The 22,718-nt window shown below is 43.8% G+C and overlaps 1 protein-coding gene across 1 annotated transcript; it reads left to right on the top strand.

The window, feature by feature from the left end:
- The first annotated feature begins 2,720 nt into the window (after positions 1-2,720).
- Positions 2,721-19,442, top strand: LOC135511102 (TBC1 domain family member 12-like). The gene is made up of 13 exons (XM_064932637.1): positions 2,721-4,451; positions 6,961-7,093; positions 8,970-9,091; positions 9,340-9,422; positions 12,379-12,496; positions 13,057-13,163; positions 13,405-13,485; positions 13,633-13,727; positions 15,530-15,601; positions 15,795-15,923; positions 16,278-16,387; positions 16,564-16,822; positions 17,684-19,442. Exons 1-13 carry the CDS (start codon positions 2,998-3,000, stop codon positions 17,750-17,752), a joined length of 2,832 nt encoding a protein of 943 aa, XP_064788709.1. The 5' UTR covers positions 2,721-2,997; the 3' UTR covers positions 17,753-19,442.
- Positions 19,443-22,718: the final 3,276 nt, after the last annotated feature.

Here is a 22,718-nt window from a genome sequence, read left to right as displayed (position 1 = left end):
GTGAGGACAACCACCAGACATCCTTACAACCTACAAGCCCTCAGTCCAGCCTCTCTCAGCCTATTACGGACAGTCTGAGGACTGATGGAGGGATTGTACATTCCCTGGTGTACCTCGGGCAGTTGTTGTTGCCATCCTGTACCTGTCCCGCAGGTGTGATGTTCGGATGTACCGATCCTGTGCAGGTGTTGTTACACGTGGTCTGCCACTGTGAGGAAGATCAGCTGTCCGTCCTGCCTCCCTGTAGCGGTGTCGTAGGTGTCTCAGTACGAATATTGCAATTTATTGCCGTGGCCACATCTGCAGTCCTCATGCCTCCTTGCAGCATGCCTAAGGCACGTTCACGCAGATGAGCAGGGACGCTGGCCACATCTGCAGTCCTCATGCCTCCTTGCAGCATGCCTAAGGCACGTTCACACAGATGAGCAGGGACCCTGGGCACATCTGCAGTCCTCATGCCTCCTTGCAGCATGCCTAAGGCAAGTTCACGCAGATGAGCAGGGACCCTGGGCACATCTGCAGTCCTCATGCCTCCTTGCAGCATGCCTAAGGCACGTTCACACAGATGAGCAGGGACCCTGGGCACATCTGCAGTCCTCATGCCTCCTTGCAGCATGCCTAAGGCAAGTTCACGCCGATGAGCAGGGACCCTGGGCACATCTGCAGTCCTCATGCCTCCTTGCAGCATGCCTAAGGCAAGTTCACGCCGATGAGCAGGGACCCTGGGCACATCTGCAGTCCTCATGCCTCCTTGCAGCATGCCTAAGGCACGTTCACACAGATGAGCAGGGACCCTGGGCACATCTGCAGTCCTCATGCCTCCTTGCAGCATGCCTAAGGCACGTTCACACAGATGAGCAGGGACCCTGGGGACATCTGCAGTCCTCATGCCTCCTTGCAGCATGCCTGAGCAGGGACCCTGGGCACATCTGCAGTCCTCAAAGCACGTTCACGCAGATGAGCAGGGACCCTGGGCACATCTGCAGTCCTCATGCCTCCTTGCAGCATGCCTAAGGCACGTTCACGCAGATGAGCAGAGACCCTGGGCACATCTGCAGTCCTCATGCCTCCTTGCAGCATGCCTAAGGCACGTTCACACAGATGAGCAGGGACCCTGGGCACATCTGCAGTCCTCATGCCTCCTTGCAGCATGCCTAAGGCAAGTTCACGCAGATGAGCAGGGACCCTGGGCACATCTGCAGACCTCATGCCTCCTTGCAGCATGCCTAAGGCACATTCACGCAGATGAGCAGGGACCCTGGCCACATCTGCAGTCCTCATGCCTCCTTGCAGCATGCCTAAGGCACGTTCACACAGATGAGCAGGGACCCTGGGCACATCTGCAGTCCTCATGCCTCCTTGCAGCATGCCTAAGGCAAGTTCACGCAGATGAGCAGGGACCCTGGGCACATCTGCAGTCCTCATGCCTCCTTGCAGCATGCCTAAGGCACGTTCAGACAGATGAGCAGGGACCCTGGGCACATCTGCAGTCCTCATGCCTCCTTGCAGCATGCCTAAGGCACGTTCACACAGATGAGCAGGGACCCTGGGCACATCTGCAGTCCCCATGCCTCCTTGCAGCATGCCTAAGGCAAGTTCACGCAGATGAGCAGGGACCCTGGGCACATCTGCAGTCCTCATGCCTCCTTGCAGCATGCCTAAGGCACGTTCACACAGATGAGCAGGGACCCTGGGCACATCTGCAGTCCTCATGCCTCCTTGCAGCATGCCTAAGGCACGTTCACGCAGATGAGCAGGGACCCTGGGCACATCTGCAGTCCTCATGCCTCCTTGCAGCATGCCTAAGGCAAGTTCACGCAGATGAGCAGGGACCCTGGGCACATCTGCAGTCCTCATGCCTCCTTGCAGCATGCCTAAGGCACGTTCACGCAGATGAGCAGTGACCCTGGCCACATCTGCAGTCCTCATGCCTCCTTGCAGCATGCCTAAGGCAACTTCACGCAGATGAGCAGGGACCATGGGCATCTTTCTTTTGGTGTTTTTCAGAGTCAGTAGAAAAGACTCTTTAGTGTCCTAAGTTTTCATAACTGTGACCTTAATTGCCTACCATCTGTAAGCTGCTAGAGTCTTAATGACGTTCCACAGGTGCATGTCCATTAATTGTTTATGGTTCATTGAACACGCATGGGAAAGTGTTTAAACTCTTTACAATGAAGATCTGTAAAGTTATTTGGATTTTTACAAATTATCTTTGAAAGGCAGGGTCCTGAAAAAGGGAGGTTTCATTTTTTGCTGAGTTTATATGGCCTTGGCCTACTGCACTTAGTGAATACAATGGTCGTATAAAATAAAGTTGTGTTTCAAGCGTGGTCACAACGTCCTCTGGCGGTTCCACCGAGAACTTGAGCACGAGAGAGACAGAGCAAACGTGGGCAACTTTCAGACGCTTAATTGGTATCACACACTCAAATACATAACTCCATTTTCCCTCTATAAAAGAAAAATAGAATCCAGCCTAAATATGGCCACTATTTAACCAAAGGGTTATTGTCCTTGGTTCAACTATTGAAAAAGGTAGGCTAGCTATATCAACAGGCTATCACAGAAAAATATCATGCAAGTTTATTCCACAGAGTATGTAGCCTGTGGTTTATTCCTAGATGTATTTACGCTTTCTCAAAAGAAGATGTCACTTCGTATCCAAGACATCTGACTTTTGGGTTTAGCGAGTCCGGAAAGACGTGACGTAATGAACACTTCAAAATGGCTACTGGTTGTGGTATTAGTGCTGCTGACTGGTACATAGGGATTGCATTAATCTGTAACAGCACAGGCCCGATTGAAATGTTATTTTGACCAAACGTTCCTCAAAACAGTATGCTGTTTTTGTGGGTCTACCAGATTAAAAACGACAGACTACAAAACATGGTCACGCTCTCAAAGAACAACGAAAACTGGGAGCTCAGACGTCCGAGAGGGCGACGCTGCAGGATTTTATGTCCGAAGCTGTAACTAGCTTCGCGGAGGGTACATGAAATGGAAACAGCAGAACATGGAGATGTGGTTCTTGTTTTGCCCGTCGATGTTAACGAAAATGAAGAGGCAGGTAAATCTTACGGTTCACATGCCGACTGTAATATAATAGCAACCTCTCGCCCATTGATCGACAACGGAAGCCGAGTATGCGCGGCGGATGAGGGTCAAACGGGGAAAGGTTATGTTTATATAGCCAGCAATGGGAAGAGTCCACTCGTTGAATGTGTCGTGTTACCATCGCAGAACGTCCGAGTTGGGAATACAATAATGCGGGATTTGGTTGCAGACTGTCTCCCCATTCAGATGCATGAAAGCGGTGTAATTTCAAACCTGTGCAACGACCCACCGCACCCGAACGACCACAGATTTAATGGATTTACTGAGTCATCGGTTCAGCTGATGGTCGGGTCGGAAGCTGACGGAGGGGGGAACGGGGGGCCCTTTTCCTGCTCAGACACAGCCGCAAGCGCCTACAGACACGAGGAGGAGAACGGAATGTTACTGCAGCTGGCTCGTGTTTCACAGCGGGGAAAACTGGATTATGAGGGGGAGACTCAAGATTCCAACTCGGGTACACTGAACGAGGGGGATTCTAATATGGAGCCTGGGCCACAACCGCCATCTCTCTCTCCATTGTCATGTAGGCCTATAGACAACCATCAACAGAATTACACTTTCACAGACTCTGTTGATTTGGACACGAAGATGGCCAATGGGGATATGGATTGTTATTTATCAAATGATGATTGGTCTACAGATGTGGATACTGATTATTGTAGCCAGATGGACACATGCAACCGACTGCTATGCCAAGGACTTGACTGCTCTGTCATGGAAGCAAATGTAGCAAATGGTGGCCTGCATACTGTAAACACTGAAGCTACTTGTGATTTGGATGCTGTCTCCTCAGAAAGAACCACAAATGTTCCATTTGATGTCATCGTGGTGCATGCTTCTAATCTGCAGCTCCAAAACATCCAGTCATCACCTGCATTATGTGAGAGAAACAGCGCAGGGTTGAGGTATGGCAGCCCAGAGGGAGCTCCCCCAGCAGCTGCTAAGCCCCCCGATGCAGCGAGTAGTGTTCCCGACTCTGAGGATGTCCCTTCAGAATCGAGTGCCAAACTCCCGTCTCCCTCTCCGTCAACACTTTCTGAAAACACCAACAGTCCAAACACAGAACCCAGCATGAGAGCGGATTTGAGTGAGTGCAGTCTCCCAGCTAGGCCTCTCAGCCTCAGGACTAACCCAAACATCACAGTCTCTCTCAGCTGTGATGCCACCCCTCTCAGCCCGGAGGATGGGGACATGTTATTTGGAGATGAGGGGGGTGTGGACTGCTCTAGAAACACTTATGATGTCGGTCGTCGTCAAAGTGCCCCAGAGAAACTCCCTGGCGGGTCGACAGTTCTGTCCTCTTCTAAGAAGTTTGGAATCTCAGATTTTTTCACCAGGTAATATGAAAAGCGTAACCATCACTGCACTTGCTTACACACACACACTCCCTCACCACCACTACAACAAACCCACGCATACACGTGTTGGGAAACATCTTATTTGGGAATGCTATATGTTGAATTACCATAGTGAGCATGTGTTGAGAGTGGTAATGGATATTAGTCAGTTATTGTGGTAATAAAGGATATGGTAGACTAAGCAATAGTTAAGCGAGGCCTATCTCCTTAGGGGTTAGACTTCTGATGGCATCCACAGTGCCATTTATAGTTAATGAGACTGATGGGCTACCCTACAAGCAGCCAACTACCCTATTCCAGCAACTCATTACTGTAGCTGGTTATCCATAATGACCATGTTTTGTAGTGACTCTGCCCATACTGTAGGGTTGTGAAATTCTGGTAACTTTCCCCAAATAACCGGTTTTCCAGAAATCCTGATATGAGAATTCCTGGAATTATGAGGTGATGAGCAGGAAATCCTGTATTTCTGGAAAAATTATTTTTTTGAAAGTTAATGGAATTTTGCAATCCCATGCATAATTACTGAGAGCATCTATTCAAGCACCTGCAGGCCTGGTCAATGTCATTGTTTATCTGGTGTGTCTTCATGTTCGTTACAGTGCAAGGCAGCAGACTGGAGAAAGCGATCACAACTCCTCATGATCATCATCCTGCTAATATGGGTTTGACAGGAGGGCGGATGTGTAGCTTGTGAATGAAATTAGCCCATGTTGTCCAACTTCTACAGATGAACAGGTTGATGAAGCACAAGGCATCTGGGTCATTGTTTTGTGCCATTAAAGCAAAAATGCTTGAACAGCAAAGAGACTTTAAACTCAGGAAGCATTTTAATATCAGCTAGGATAAATGTAATCTGAAGCCTGACAGCTGGATAAGACATCCTGTACAACACAACATCTACCTGTAACACTATTCCCTCCCTGCATTGACTTCATGAGATTTGCAGGCCTCTAGTTTCTCCTGCAGCCCAGAGTAATGTTGGAGAGAATTGTGGTGTTCTACCTCTTTATTGCCTGGATTTCATACTACAAGCAATGAGACTGCAGAGAAAATGTTTTCTATCTGTCTCGATCTCTCTGCTACCCTCTCGCCTACCCCACTCTCACCCCTATAAAAGTACTGTACTATTGGAGCTGAATCAATTCAATTTCAGAGTATTGATTTTGAGTTGCTTGCAATGCTGTGGAGACACTCTCTTATTCTAGAAGGTAATCACTGCTAGGCCAAGCTATATAGGATAGGCCTTTGTAGCAGTTCTCCATTAAAGCTTATTATACACACGGGTTAGTCCTCCTAAACTAAAATCTCCAAAGCAGTTTCTTCGTCCTGTATGCAGACCAGACCGTAACGAACTGAACCCCCTCCTTAACCTGTGAGAATGTTGTCTAATGACAGAGAGCTGCTTGTGACAGGTGCTGTGAGGAGTGTTGTGGCTGAGCCCTGTGCTACTCAGCCCCACAGCCCCTAGATCTTTTATCCATGGCCCGGAGACATGGAACCTGTCATTTGGTGAGGCGCAGGGACAGGGTTCCTAGCTACATTACTAGGTAAAGTTAGACCTCCGTTAGGCTACAGGCTGCGTAAGAAGCATCGCCGCAGCACGTCGTTCAATTATCCTATGTTAACTGCAATCGATACTGAGCTCAAAGGTTCTTGTGAGCAACTTGTGGTGTTGCTGGTACTGTGTGTCGTGCACTCCTTGACAGTCAAGGTTGCCATTTCGTCATTATGGCAACCTAGTACTACGCTGAGCTAGCAACGAGCACTCAGCGGTTGTCAACGTCCTCATCCAACCAGAATCCATGTTTGCAGATGGAATTAACTTGTTTGTACCACACTGCTGATCACTTTGAAATGAATAACAAGTGATCTACGGCTCACTCTGTCCCACTGCCTGTGTGCACAACATTAGAGGAAATACTGGTTTGTGGTGCTGGATTCTTATGTTTGATTCCACTGAGGTGATTATGATGGCATGGTTGGGATGACAATGATGATCATAATCTTCAGGTGTTTGAGGATGCTAGGTGATGGACAGTGTCCTGGATCACTTTTGTATAAGAGTTATCACTGATGTACTGTATCCAACAATCCGTAGCAACACAACCTTTGGGAGGGTGCCTTTCTGAATTCCTTCACAACGAGGGAAGAACAAACATGACTGACCTGGCCCCCACTGTACCACACACTCACTCCACCCAGCAGACAGCCAGAAACTCTCTCATATCACTGCAGCTTCGCTGATGGCCCAACCCGACTCTTCACACACTTACGGTACACAGGGCAGGATAAAAGCCTGGGAACCTCAGTGGACTGTGTGTTTGTGCGAGCATGTGTGTACATGTTATCTTTTCATTGCTCAACACCCTTCTTTCCATCCTCTACTTTCCTGAGATTTGTACCACCCTCTTTCACCATGTACATTTTCCTTCCAGATATAGGTCTTGTCTCTTCTTTTAAATATTTGTCACTCTCTCTCCTCCAGAAACCTGTTTTCTAGGAAGCCCAAAGAGCCAAAGCCACCTTCTCAGAATGCTCCTGGGTGGAGGTTGTTTGGAAAGGTCCCCCTGAGGGAGAACACTACTAAAGATCCTAAAGACTCCTTCACCATCCAGCAGGTTAGTATCACACTATATCGGACTCAACCACAACCCGTCGGACTCAACCACAACCTGTTTGAGTTCTACCCATAAAAATGAATGAAGATCAAGATATATTTGTGTTGGTCTGGTGTCATATAAATGATCGGGTATCCAAACTCTGGAACTCTTTAACATTGTAGGAACTACCAACTCAAACTAATGGAATGGAAATGTCCATTTAATGTCTCTGTTGTGATGCTGCTGCTTCTGGTGGTTGTGTGTATGTCTGTAACAGGTGGGAATTGAGGCAAAGGGACAGGAGTGGGTGTCTGGATGTAAGGGCGGGGGTGTTATTGGTTGAACCACTAGTGGTGGTGGGGGACGGTGTGTAGCTGTCTCTCTGCTCTGCTGTTGCAGTCTGCAGCTGAGGCCCCAGCTGGCTACTCTGCCCCCCCAACCACACTTCTGCATGCTGTGTGGCGGTGTCTTTGACAGCTCACCCTCCCTACTCCTCACTGGCCCTCTTCCTCTGACTGTTATGGAGGATGTGCACCCCAGCACTGCGCTGAGTGGGTTAGCATTCCTACCATGCTCACGTCAGGTGGGACTCTGAGCTGCTCTAAATGAGATTGAGACAGAGACACACTGGCTACTTGTTTACAGAAGCGGTCAACTGAGACTGAAGCTCAATGAATAATGATGAAGGCAAGAAGTAGGATGTTACACTTAGACTGTTCACATTCCACTACAAAGTAGTAAACTACAATATACTGACAGAAATACATCTGGTATTTGTTTCATCAGGATCATAATCCAGACTGAATCGAGCCTGAATCGACACCTAATCACAATCTCTTTAATCAAGGACTATGGGATGCCTTTTTTTTTCTAAATCGCATATTATTCACCATCTTTTTGCATGGAACTATAGAAAATATGTTTCGCCCATCAGACTACCAGATGTTCTTCTGCCTACCTGCTTCACATGACAATAGAAGCATTATCCATGACTACACTAACTGTGGGAGAGGGAGAACATCACGCATAGAGGAACCAACTCCAGCGGGGTGGGGGTGATGAATGATAACTATGTCTTATCCAGACTAACCTCATAAAAGATCTGTTGTCCTTTGGTTAACCCGGGTCTATGAATGAGGTTTTTTATCACACGTACGTACACACACAGTGCAGAAAAGGCCTAGGACAAAGTAGACACTATTAAGCCTACAGAATGTCCCTAGCCCTGACAGCCCTGCCTCCCATAGCCATTAGGCTGCCTTCTACAGGAGCAAAGATGGGCTGTAGTTGATGGATGAACACTGGTGTGTTATGTACAATAACTGGTCCATCCACACATAAAAGGAGTCATAGACGGTTCTCTGCTACCGCACGGCATGTGGTACCGATGCACCAAGTCTAAAACCCAACAGGATCCTGGACAGCTTCTACCCCCAATCCATAAGACTGCTAAATAGTTAGTCCTGGTAGCTATTGGTTAACTATTTAACTGTCTGCATTGATCCCTTTTGCAATAACTCTTGACTCATCACACACGCTGCTGTTACAGTTTATTATCTATCCGGTTACCTAGTCACTTTCTTACCTATATGTACATATATACCTCAATTACCTCGTGCCCCTGCACATTGGACTCAGTAGTGCTACCCTGTGTTTTTAGCCAAGTTATCATTCCTCGTGTTATTAATATTTATTTATTATTTGATTTTTTTTCTCTCTGCATTTTTGGCAAGGGCCCGTAAGTAAGCATTTCACTGTTACTCAACACCTGTTTACGAAGCATGGGACAATTTGATTTGATTGTAGACCACAGTGAAGAACAGCCTACATGTGGGTTTTAAACCTCATTGTAAACATGTTTTTGTCCCCTTGTTTCCTGTGTTTCTATGTAAAGGAGTACCCGGTGAAGGTTGGACCAGCTCCAGGTCCCCAGGTCCCACTCTCTGCAGCGCGGCGGAAAAACCTGGAGTTTGAGCCGTTGTCTACCACAGCTCTGATACTAGAGGACAGGCCATCGTGAGTGTTTAAAAAAAAAAAAAAAAAAAACTCCTCTGGTTGGCTACTCCCTCGGTACACATCCCGTGTGTGATTGATTGTGTATAGTGCAGTGCCCTCATATAGGGGGATGGCCTGTTTTCCTGGAATGCACATTAATGTTATCTAAACACCATGCACATGTAATTCCTGATACTCAGTATGGCCAGTGTGTGTGCCCAAACCACACACCTCTCTCTGAAGGCATCCATCTCGTCCCCTCTGTTTAGGAACCTTCCTGCCAAGTCTGTTGAGGAGGCCATGCGTCACAAACAAGAGTATGACGAGATGGTGGCAGGAGCCAAGAGGAGAGGTATGTGCTAACCACGGTTTTAACTGTCTACACACACCCAGAGGGTGACTGTGCCTGTCAGGGAGCTGTCATCAACAACACCCAAAGGGGTGTGTCCTCTCACCGCTCCTCTATATCCTGTACACTGTTGATTGTCGTAGCCAGTAAGAGAACCGATCTTGAAGTTTGAGGATGACTCTGTAATAGTCCGTCTCCTTTATGCTAATGAAACTGCCCACAGCCTTGTTGATGATTTAGTGCATTGGTGTGCCAGTCAGTGCATTCTTACAACTGAATGTGACAACCAACGATTTAGTATGTGTATTGATTTCAGAACACTAAGGGCCAGGTGGTAGACACTATAGACAACTACAAGTATCTTGGCAAAATTATTGATATTACATTGAACTTTGAGTGTAACACTTATGTGTATGAAAGTCCAGCAGTGCATTGTCTGTCTCTGGAAACTGGCAAAGTTCCCGGTCGACAGGACCTTGATGACTGTTTTATAAGTCATAGGTAGTCTGTATTAACATTTTCTATGATTTGCTGGTACGGCAACCTTGGTGTAAAAGCAAAAAATATCTATCTAGAATAGTGAAAGTGGGCAGTAAGATGATGGGGAGTCCAGCAGAGGAGTCTGTCTGATCTGCACCACATACAAGTGGTGAGGAAGACTGAATCCATCCTGTCTGACTGTGCCCACCCCCCCTACAGTTGCATAAAACATCAGTTGCATAAAACATCAAATCAAATGTACTTAAAGCCCTTTTTACATCTCTGCTTCCGAGTGGCGCAGCGGGCTAAGGTACTGCATCTCAGTCCCTGGTTCGAATCCAGGCTGTATCACATCCGGCCGTAATTGGGAGTCCCATAGGGTGGCGCACAATTAGCCCAGCGCCGTCCGGGATTGGCCGTTGTATTAAATAAGAATTTGTTCTTAACTGACTTGCCTAGTTAAGTAAAAAATAATAATAAAAGTGCTTATACAGAAGCCCAGCCTAAACCCCAAACAACAAGCAATGCAGATTTAAGGGTTTACCTTACAGAATTATGTTCCCATACCTAAGGGAATTTTTTTAAGGGTGTTGCATAGAGCCGCTCAAACATTTCCTTAGGTAAGGGCATAACTTAAGGGTTTTATGGTACTTTGAGGGAATGTACGGCAGAAATAGTCACTGGTTACTATGGAGGGGACCTGATTCACTGACTGAAGGTCTCATTGAAGAGATCACATTTATTATGCGATATCGAAAAATAGAGCTTCTGCATTTTAAGAGGGGCGAAACGATACAGAAGATAGTAACACGTGTTGTAGCTATGGATTGCGTACCTTCCATTGTTTATCTAAATAGCTAGCTGCTGGACGTTTTCCTTTTGTAACCAAGGCAGATGAAAGCAACATTCACCTCCACAAATGCTGTTTACATTGAAATCCATACTGAATGAAGCCGTTAAGGGACCTCATGGGCACCCTTAAGGGTTTCACTTAATTTAAGGTGGAAATTCTCCTTAAAAGGTTTAGTGCAACTGTGTTACAGTTAAGGAAACTTTAAGGGATAAGATAAGGGGGGCGTTAACTTTAAGTTTTATGCAACTGGCCCCAGGTTCTACTCTCTGGCTCCCAGTATAGAGCCCCACTGTTAAGACTAACAGGTACAATCACTCCTTCACCCCTATGGCCATTGCCTTTTTAAATACTGGGAAGAGACTATAATAGGCTAGGGATGAGGATGAGTATGACGGTGGTAATATGTTGCTGTTTTTTTGTTTTTGTCAGCACGTTGATAATGTTGTTGACCGGATGATCACACAGCCGTCATACCGCTCAGGAAGGAGACTCGTTCTGTCTCCTAGAGATGAACGTACTTTGGTGCGAAAAGTGCAAATCAATCCCAGAACAACAGCAAAGGACCTTGTGAAGATGCTGGAGGAAACGGGTACAAAAGCATCTATATCCACAGTAAAACGAGTCCTATATCGACATAATCTGAAAGGCCGCTCCGCAAGGAAGAAGCCACTGCTCCAAAACCGACATAAAAAAGCCAGACTACGGTTTGCAACTGCACATGGGGACAAAGATCATACTTTTTGAAGAAATGTCCTCTGGTCTGATGAAACAAAAATAGAACGGTTTGGCCGTAATGACCATCGTTATGTTTGGAGGAAAAATGGGGAGGCTTGCAACTGAAGAACACCATCCCAACTGTGAAGAACGGGGGTGGCAGCATCAGGTTGTGGGGGTGCTTTGCTGTAGGAGGGACTGATGCACTTCACAAAATAGATGGCATCATAAGGGAGGAAAATTATGTGCATATATTGAAGCAACATCTCAAGACATCAGTCAGGAAGTTAAAGCTTGGTTGCAAATGGGTCTTCCAAATGGACAATGACCCCAAGCATACGTCCAAAGTTGCTGCAAAATGGCTTAAGGACAACCAAGTCAAGGTATTGGAGTGGCCATCTCAAAGCCCTGACCTCAATCCTATAGAAAATGTGTGGGCAGAACTGAAAAAGTGTTTGTGAGCAAGGAGGCCTACAAACCTGAATCCGTTACACCAGCTCTGTCAGGAGGAGTGGGATAAAATTCACCCAACTTATTGTGGGAAGCTTGTGGAAGGCTACCCAAAATGTTTGACCCAAGTTAAACTATTTAAAAGCAATGCTACCAAATACTAATTGAGTGTATGTAAAATTCTGACCCACTGGGAATGTGATGAAAGAAATTGAAGCTTAAATAAATCATTCTCTCTACTATTATTCTGACATTTCACATTCTTAAAATAAAGTGGTGATCCTAAGACAGCATTTTTACTAGGATTAAATGTATTTGGCTAAGGTGTATATACACTTCTGACTTCAACTGTATGTTGAATGTTGTTTTTATGCTCCTTTGCTGGCAAACCAATTGGGACCATGAAGTTGAAAATTGAACTTTAACACACACTTAACCCATTCTCTCTCTTTTCTCTGTCAGAGCTGAAGGAGGCCCAGAAGAAGAAGCGTCAGATGAAGGAGAGGTTTAAACAGGAGGACAGCATCGCCAACGCCATGGTCATCTGGAACAATGACGTCCTGCCCAACTGGGACTGCATGTCAGTATTCCCTACACTGAGGGGATCAGTACCGTTTTAATGCCTTTTATCGTCCAGCACAAACACTTGATACTATATAATATATGCCATTTAGCAGACACTTTTATACAAAGCAACTTATTAATGCGTGCATACATTTTACATATGGGTGGTCCTGGGAATCAAACACACCATTCTGGCATTGAAAGTGCCATGCTCTACCAACTGAGCTACAGCAGACATCTTAATTTGTCACAAATGATCCTCCTGAACATTATTTTCACTTGAAACAAATGACTACCAGAAGCTGAAATAGGTTGCGTTGTCAAAAGCACATAGAACAGTGGAGGCTGCTGAGAGGAGGACAGCTCATAGTAATGGAACATAATAAATGGAATGGTATCAAACACGTTGTTTTCATGTGTTTGAAAACATTCCATGCTCTCCATTCCAGCCATTATTCTGAGCCGTTGTCTCGGCATCCTCCACTGACATATATAGACTATTCTGATACTCTACCATAGTTTTAACACTGTTAAAGTTCCTCTGGAATGATAGACGTGTGTTGTGTCCCCTGGCAGGCGTAACACGCGTCGGGTCAGAGAGCTCTGGTGGCAGGGCCTTCCTCCCAGCGTCCGAGGACGAGTCTGGAGCCTGGCCATCGGCAACGAGCTCAACATCACCCCCGGTAAAAACACAACACTCGACTTAATGCTGTCTTTCCAATCCCCTCCCTCTCTGTTCTCACAGCCTGTTTGCTAATATTCACTGTTACAGCACCTTTTAATGTATACAATCTAAGCAGTTGCCTACTATAACAATGACGGCCATCCTACCGCCCACATAGTCTGTTGAACGACCAGTAGCAGTATATAATCTGGATAAACTATAATTAACCTCAGTATTGTTGATTGTGTCTGCTACTGTAGAGTTGTTTGAGATATTTCTGTCTCGGGCTAAGGAGAGGTGGAAGAGCTTCAGTGAGACCAGCTCTGAAAACGAGACCGAAGGTAGGTACCATGGCAACACAAAGACCCAGAGCAAGAATAAGCCCCATCATTATTTAAAACAAGTTAGAAACACATTTTATGCTTGGTTTATTGATCAGTATAAAAAAGCTAATTGTATTTTTGCATGATTTTTTTTCTCCAAAACAGACTCTGGATCATTGCAGGCGGATAGAGAGTCAAGTCTGGACCTGATAAAGCTGGACATCTCTAGGACCTTCCCCTCTCTCTTTATTTTTCAGAAGGTACAGTCAAATGTTTAGACACCTACTCATTCAGGGGTTTTTCTTTTTTTTGTATTATTTTCTACTTTGTAGAATAATAGTGAAAACATTAAAACTATGAAATAACACTTGGAATCATGTAGTAACCAAAGAAGTGTTAAACAAATCAAAAATATATTTTATATTTGAGATTCTTCATAGTAGCCACCTTTTGCCTTGACAGCTTTCCACTCTCTTGGCATTCTGTCAACCAGCTTCACCTATAATGCTTTTCTGACAGTCTTGAAGGAGTTCCCATATATGCTGAGCACTTATTGGCTGTTTTGCCTTCACTCTGTGGTCCAACTCATCCCAAACCATCTCAATTTGGTTGAGGTCGAGTGATTGTGGAGGACAGGTCATCTGATGCAGCACTCCATGACTCTCCTCCTTGGCCAAATAGCCCTTACACAGCCTGGAGGTTTTGTTGGATCATTGTCCTGTTGAAAACCAAATAATAGTCCCACTAAGCGCAAACCGGATGGGATGGAGTATATCGCTGCATAATGCTGTGACAGCCATGCTGGTTAAGTGTGCCTTGATTTCTAAATAAATCACAGACAGTGTCACCAGCAAAGCACCATCACACCACCACCCCCATGCTTCATGGTGGTAACCATACATGTGGAGATAGAACCAAAAATCTCACATTTGGACTGATCAGACCAAAGGATACCGGTCTCATGTCCATTGCTTGTGTTTCTTGGCCCAAGCAAGTCTTCTTTTTATTGGTGTCCTTTAGTAGTGGTTTCTATGCAGCAATTTGACCATGAAGGCCTAATTCACGCAGTCCTGAACAGTTGATGTTGAGATGTGTCTGTTACTTGAACTCTGTGATGCATTTATTTGGGCTGTCATTTCTGAGGCTGGTAACTCTAATGAACTTATCCTCTGCAGCAGAGGTAACTCTGGGTCTTCCTTTCCTGTGGCGGTCCTCAATGCCAGTTTCATCATAGCGCATGATGGTTTTTGCGACTGCACTTGAAGAAACTTTAAACGTTCTTGAAATGTTCTGTATTGACTAACCTTCATGTATTAAAGTAATGATGGACTGTTGTTTCTCTTTGCTTATTTGAGCTGTTCTTGCCATAATATGGACTTGGTCTTTTACCAAATAGGACTATCTTCTGTATACCACCCTTACCTTGTCACAACACAACTGATTGACTCCAATGCATTAAGAAGGAAAGATATTCTACAAATTAACTTTTTACAAGGCACCTGTTAATTGAAATGCATTCCAGCTGCCTACCTCATGAAGCTGGTTGAGAATGCCAAGAGTTTGCAAAGCTGTGGCTACTTTGAAGAATCTAGAATATATTTTTAACACTTTTTGTGGTTACTACATGATTCCATGTGTTTAATTTCATAGTTTTGATGTCTTCACTATTATTCTACAATGTTGAAAATAGTAAAAATAAAGAAAAGCCCTTGAATGAGTAGGTTTGTCCAGATTTTTGACTGGTACTGTAGGTCTCTCCTCTCATCACCAATACAGTACCTGATCTCAGAGGCTTGATATCTCTGTGGTTGTCACTATAAAACAGAACCCTCATACTGTCCATGGCTGTTTCTATTCCAGTGTTGTTGTGGTGTGTGGAAGCTTTTGTTCTTCAATGTATTCTTATCATTGTATTGCTGGATTTACTGGTGTTGACATTGAATGTGCCACTGTTGTTTGGTCAGTGTTGGGTTTATTTGAACATCTTGGTACATATGCAAAAGCAATATAAACCTCAAGTAAAAAAGATAAGACATTGATTTTACTAATACTGTCCCTATAGGGTGGCCCCTATCATGACCTCTTGCACAGCGTTCTGGGGGCGTACACGTGTTATAGACCAGACGTGGGCTATGTAAGTAGCAAACACTTCATTTATCCTAAATAATTGTGTTTTCTCTCAATCCACGTTGACTAAATGTTTGTCCCGTGAACTGATTTCTCCCTACGTCTGCAATTTAAATTGGATTATTTTCTTAATGAAACTGTTTATTTTGGTGAGAAATGAATTGAATTGAATTAAGACATGCGTTCCTTGTGTTTTCCAGGTCCAGGGGATGTCCTTCATCGCTGCAGTGCTAATCCTGAATCTGGAGGAAGCTGACGCCTTCATCGCCTTCGCCAACCTGCTCAACAAGCCCTGTCAGATGGCCTTCTTCAGAGTGGACCACGACCTGGTATTGACACTCACACCTTTTGTCCTGAGAGAATTAAGCAATAAGGCCTGAGGAGGTGTGGTATATGGCCAATATGTTCTAACGCTCAAAGCAACGTGGAGTGCCTGGACAGTCCTTAGCCGTGGTATATTGGCCATATACGACAAACCCCTGAGATGCCTTATTGCCATTATAAACTGGTTACCAACATAATTAGAACAGTACAAATAAATGTTTTGTCATACACATGGTATACGGTCTGATATAACACGGCTGTCAGCCAATCAGCATTCAGAGCTCGAAACACCCAGTTTATAATGCTGAATGAATAAATGTTATTTCCATGGTGTAAACCTTTTTTCCTCTTGTTTTCAGATGTTGAAATACTTTGCTGCTTTCGAGGTGTTCTTTGAAGAGAACCTCCCACGGCTGTTCAATCACTTTCAGATCAACAACCTCACCCCTGACCTTTATCTCATAGACTGGTGAGTGAAGGACAACATGACACTTCAGTGCTTGCCCTCTTTGAACTAAAGTAAAATGGTTCAAGACTTTGTCCATTTCTATTCATTGTCGGTTCATAAAGTGACCTTTGCATGTGCTTCGCTTCACCTCGCAAATGAACCGTTGTTGACCTCTGTGTCTCGGTCCATTCCTGCAGGATCTTCACCCTGTACAGTAAGTCGTTGCCATTGGATGTGGCGTGTCGCGTGTGGGACGTGTTCTGTCGGGACGGGGAGGAGTGTCTGTTCCGGACAGGCCTGGGCATCCTGCGCCTCTACCAGGAGGTCCTACTGCAGATGGACTTCATCCATATGGCCCAGTTCCTTACCCGCCTGCCTGATGACATGGCCGCTGACAACCTGTTCAGCTGCATCACTGCCACACAGATGCTCAGCAGCAACCGCAAGTGGGGCCAGGTCAGTTAGACCCATTGTCTGATTCTATAGTCCGACCTGTGGAGCAGAAGTAAACTGGAATTCCTATTCAATATTTTAAAAGTGGGCATCTATTTAATGACTTATGAAGTGGTGCCTGCTGGGGATGGGTTTTATCAGTGCTAAGATGGGGCGGTGTCAGTGCTCTCCAAAGGCTTCCTTTCCCCTTCATCTTCCCTTCATAACAACGGATAGAGAGCAATAATAATGGCGTTTTTTTGTAGGCACTAACGGAGGCAAACTGCTCAATGACTTGTTGGCCAAAGTCTATGGGGAAATTAATGGGTTTCTGGGATAAACGGCGAAAATAATGTCTGGTGAACACAGGTTTAGGAGGTCTTATACGTTTTGGTTCTAGAGATAATCTTCATCAGCTAACGTCACGGTTTTTGAATTTTTATGTGGATGTAATGAAAACAAGCACATAAAGGTGTCATGATTCATAAAGGTCATGTTAACCGACTGATATTATCTCAGAACAAAACATATAAGATCTCCTAAGCTTGTGTTAACTTCAAACCTTTTTTTCGGCTTTATCCCAAAACCCCATTCTATCCCCGTTAATTTCCCCCATAGGGATAGCTGAACGAACCAGGGGTAACTCATTTCCAATTTTTAGGTCTACAAGCTGGCGCGCTCTATAGGGGAGAGGACTCCTGGGTAGTTGTTTTTTACCATGTTGCTTAATCTCTTAGTCTTTAAATATTAGTGGTTAAGGAAGAAAACGGATGAGGAGAGAGAAGCTTGTATGTTTTTGGCTTTGTTTTTGTGTCAACAGTACCTTCTGTTGGATATGTAGAACTACTCTATGTATTTAATTTTACATGTACATATTTCCATTAGGTCTTCTCTGCATTGATGAAGGATGGCAGTAAGGAAATAGCCAACCACAGTCCGGTTCCAAGAAGCTAACGGTTTAGACACACGAACCCCACTACCCAATGTGTTTCTGAATCTGTGACACACGCACTTGGATTTCTTCTGGGGACTGTTGCTAAGGCAACAGGAATGCTTTGCTTGGTTATGAAATGGACACCAAATGGATGTAATACTGGGAGGTGGCAACACATCCCTACATATCTACACACACACACACACAAAAAAAAAAATGGCATCAGAAGTGTGACTGAAATGAATGTTGGTGCATCATAGAACCATGAGAAACTATGAATGATGAAATCTGGTAGAAAATACTTTAGGCCTGGAGAGTTCTGTCATTGTTATTGCGCATACGGCAAGTGGCTATAAGGAGTTCCCAGAACTCCTATCAACACTCCATTGGTTTGCGTACACTACACACATTAAGTATATGTCCATTTTCATCCCTACATATCTCTCTAAATGCACACACACTCACATAATAACAGCATTATAAACAGGCCTTAGGTGGACCATGAAACCACTGACTCACCCATATAGTCTGGTCAGAAATATGTTATACTTTCAGATTGTAAAGCTGTTAAATGTACTTGTCTCTTTTTGTTTTTAGGTTATACCAAATTTCTCCACGACTAAGTGTTTGTAAATATGAACTTAAACATATGTACCTATATTTGTATGTATTAATGTATGGTATACACATACAGTATTTTCCTCGTGTTCACTAATTCAATAGGACCCTTGGCAAACAGTGATTCTGGAATAGGAAATACCAATGGTAAATCAAGGAGCGACTTGGTGAAATCTTTTGAAAAACTATTGAATCTGAGTGCTCTTAAGTTAGTTTAAAGGTCCAATGCAGCCATTTTGATCTCAATATCAAATAATTTCTGGGTAACAATGAAGTACCTTACTGTGATTGTTTTCAATTAAAATGGAGAAAAAAAACCTAATAGCTTCTTAACAAAGAGCAATTTCTCAAGGAAGAATTTTGATAGCAGTCTCTGGGAGTGGTCTGGTTGAGGGGAAAATGGAATAGTAGCTGTTATTGGCAGAGGGGTTTGGAACTCTCTTTCTTATTGGTGTATTAACAAATTTACTGCCTAGTGATGTCACCAGGCAGGCCAAAACTCCATCCCACCAAAACAGGTTGACATTTCAGGCCTTCTTTTCAAACAGCTCTAACACTAAAAGGGCATTACCGTAATTATCACAATATTATTCCAACCTCCGTAGTGTGGAAGCATATATAAAACACAGGCAAATCATGTTTTTTTGCTGCACTGGGCCTTTTAAATAAAGCCCTGAAGAGGGGGGATAATTTTGAAATAAAAGTGCAATATGAATCTCAAGGGCCACATGATGCAGTGTTTTTGGAGAAAGATGTTTGAATAACCGCTTTATGTTGAGTTAAATCTACAGTTGGTGATGTCTGATAGTACAGTGCTTTGATTAAATATTTAGAAATTAGTGGAGAAGGAGAACAACATTCTTGCAAGATGTTTGATTTATTTTAAGATTGACATTTGGTCTGTATGCATACTATTTAAGTTGTAGCATTGCTTCATGTAAAATAATCATTCCGCTTGTTTTTGTCCAATTTACAATTGTACAGTTTTCATATGCCTTACTGGTACTGTATATGTAATGTAAAAAAGATCTCTTTCGTAAATGGCCACTAGTTAAATGTGTAAATAAATATCTGGGCAACAGAATTGCTTTATGGGGTTTGTTTTTCCTTATTTATTTCTAAGTAAAACATTTTTGTAAGACACTACACTATCTGATCTAATTTATTTGAAAAAATTCCAAAACACAGTTAATTGCATTTTCTAATAATCATGTATGTGTGGTTACAGTTGCCAAGGAAATGGAAAGGCCATGTAAGTTCAAGGTAAGGCAATTCTATGTAGGGGTTGGATACATCCACCAGGGGGAGTATAACATAAGAGCCTGCCAATGTCACTGAACATCCCCTGCATGACCAAAGAAGATATTCACACCCCTTGACTTTATCCACATTTTGTTACAGCCTGAATGTTCAAAATAAAGTGTTCGCTGGCCTACACACAATACCCATAATGTCAAAGTGGAATCATGTTTTCCAAATTAATGAAAAGTTCATGTTGAGTCAATAAGTATTCAATCCATTTGTTATGGCAAGCCCAAATAAATTCAGGAGTAAATATTTGCTCAAGTCACAAGTTTCATGGACTCACTCTTGTGTGAAACAATAGTGTTTAGCATGATGTTCTAACGACTACCTCACCTCTGTAGCCCACACATACTGTATGGTCCCTCAGTAGAGCAGTGAATTTCAACCACAAAGACCAAGAAGGTTTTCCATTGCCTAGCAAAGAAGGGGACCTATTGGTAGATGGGTTATTAAAAACAGACATTGAATATCCCTTTGAGCATGGTGAAGTTGTTAATTGAATGGTGGATACACCCAGTCACTACAAAGATACAGACGTTCTTCCAAACTCAGTTGCCGGGGAGGAAGAAAACCTCTCAGGAATTTCACCATGAGGCAAATAGTGACTTTAAAACCATTAGAATTTAATGGTTGTGATAGGAGAAAAGGGAGGATGGATCAACATTGTAGTAATTGTGGGGTATTGTGTGTAGATGGGTGAGAAATAATATATATTTAATCCATTTTGAATTGATGCTGTAACACAGCAAAATGTATAACTCAAGGGGTATGAATACTTTCTGAAGATACTGTACTGTATGTTATCATGTATGTTTTTGGTTGAGTAAATGTAATTGGCAAAGGTGTAGACTACTCTGAAAATAAAGTGATACCACGTACAATGTAATGTTTGCCACATGCAGGATGCCTTTCTTGTCTCTTTCTACTTCTTACAGTAACAGTCATACGCTCACTTGGAGCTGTTAGGGGATATGTCTCCAGTGAAGGATCCAGTGATATGGGGTAGGGTAGGGGGGCAAGGCCACAGCCCCCTTCCCTGGGGAGAGCCTGGAGATGAGTGATCCACCCAACCCCTGGGGACAGGAAGGAGAATGTTGACCATTAATTAGTCTCCCTCTTGCCTCCTCTCTCTTTCTCGCTCGCATGCACACACACACACACACACACACACTGCTGCTCTCTTTTCTACCTCTGACCTACCAATCTGTTGTTGATATAAATGTGTTTTGGTTTTGTATATATATATATATATATATATATGGTGTGTGTATACAATGTATATATGGTGTGTAGATGTCCTTAGTTGGTCTTTCCAGGCAGTCAGGACTCATGTGCCTACCATAAGCTATACTGTAAGATAGGTACAGTTGAAGTTGGAAATTTACATACACCTTAGCCAAATACATTTAAACTCAGTTTTTCACAATTCCCTGTCTTTGGTCAGTTAGGATCACCACTTTATTTTAATGTGAAATCTCAGAATAATAGTAAAGTGATTTATTTCAGCTTTAATTTTTTTATCACATTCCCAGTGGGTCATAAGTTTACATGCACTCAATTAGTATTTGGTAGCATTGCCTTTAAACAGTTTAACTTGGGTAAAATGTTTCAGGTAGCCTTCCACAAGCTTCCCACAATAAGTTGGGTGAATTTTGGCCCATTCCTACTGACAGAGTTGGTGCAACCGAGTCAGGTTTGTACGCCTCCTTGCTCGCACACACTTTTTCAGTTCTGCCCACAAATGTTCTATAGGTTTGAGGTCAGGGCATTGTTGTCCTTAAGCCATTTTTCTTTCAACTTTGGAAGTATGCTTGGGGTCATTGTCCATTTGGAAGACCCATTTGTGACCAAGCTTTAACTTCCTGCCTTGAGATGTTGCTTCAATATATCCACATCAATGTCCTTCCTCATGATGCCATCTATTTTGTGAAGTGCATCAGTCCCTCCTGCAGCAAGCACCCCCACAACATGATGCTGCCACCCCTGTGCTTCACGATTGGGATGGTGTTCTTCAGCTTGCAAGCCTCCCTTTTTCCTCCAAACATAACGGTGGTCATTATGGCCAAACAGTTCTATTTTTGTTTCATCAGGCAGAGGACATTTCTCGAGAAAGTACGATCTTTGTCCCCATGTGCAGTTGCAAACCGTAGTCTGGCTTTTTTTATGTCCGTTTTGGAGCAGTGGCTTCTTCCTTGCTGAGCGGCCTTTCAGGTTATGTCGATAAAGGACTTGTTTTACTGATATAGATACATTTGTACCTGTTTCCTCCAGCATCTTCACTTGGTCCTTCGCTGTTATTCTGGGATTCATTTGCACTTTTCACACCAAAGTACATTAATCTATGACGGCTGCGTGGTCCATGGTGTTTATACTTGCGTACTATTGTTGTACAGATGAACGTGGTACCTTCAGGCGTTTGGAAGTTGGTCCCAAGGATGAACCAGACTTGTGGAGGTCTACAATTTTTTCTGAGGTCTTGGCTGATTTCTTTTGATTTTCCTATGATGTCAAGCAAAGAGGCACTGAGTTTGAAGGTAGGCCTTGAAATACATACACAGGTACACCTCCAATTGTCTCAAATGATGTCAATTAGCCTATCAGAAGTTTCTAAATCCATTACATTATTTTCTGGAATTTTCCAAGCTGTTTAAAGGCACAGTCAACTTAGTGTATGTCAACTTCTGACCCACTGGAATTGTGATACAGTGAATTATAAGTGAAATAATCTGTCGGTAAACAATTGTTAGAAAAATTACTTGTGTCATGCACAAAGTAGATGTCCAAAACTATAGTTTGTTAACAAGAAACGTGTGGAGTGGTTGAAAAACGAGTTTTAATGACTCCCACCTAAGTGTATGTAAACTTCTGAGTTCAACTGTATATTGGCTGATGCCCCCCATAATGGAATGGCTTTTCCTCCTCCTCAGGCTTCATATAGATGTGTGTGGTCTGACTTGTGCACTGATCATCTTTATTGTTGTATCTCATGGTTGAGAGGTTTTGCCTTTCAGCTTATTACTTTGAAGTTGGACATCAACTCCAAGAGTGGAGGTGATCCCCAGT

The sequence above is a fragment of the Oncorhynchus masou genome, chromosome 23, assembly GCF_036934945.1.
Source record: "Oncorhynchus masou masou isolate Uvic2021 chromosome 23, UVic_Omas_1.1, whole genome shotgun sequence".
Taxonomy (NCBI): domain Eukaryota; kingdom Metazoa; phylum Chordata; class Actinopteri; order Salmoniformes; family Salmonidae; genus Oncorhynchus; species Oncorhynchus masou.
Note: the sequence above shows the minus strand (reverse complement) of the source record. Positions and strands in the feature narration are given on the sequence as shown.

What these genes read in the sequence shown, in the direction of transcription:
- LOC135511102 (XM_064932637.1), top strand. Translation starts at nt 2,998, where the DNA reads ATGGAAACAGCAGAACATGGAGATGTGGTTCTTGTTTTGCCCGTCGAT. An exon ending in ATCTCAGATTTTTTCACCAG is followed by an intron (nt 4,452 to 6,960) that starts GTAATATGAAAA and finishes TCTCTCCTCCAG; the next exon opens with AAACCTGTTTTCTAGGAAGC. An exon ending in CTCTCTTTATTTTTCAGAAG is followed by an intron (nt 13,728 to 15,529) that starts GTACAGTCAAAT and finishes CTGTCCCTATAG; the next exon opens with GGTGGCCCCTATCATGACCT.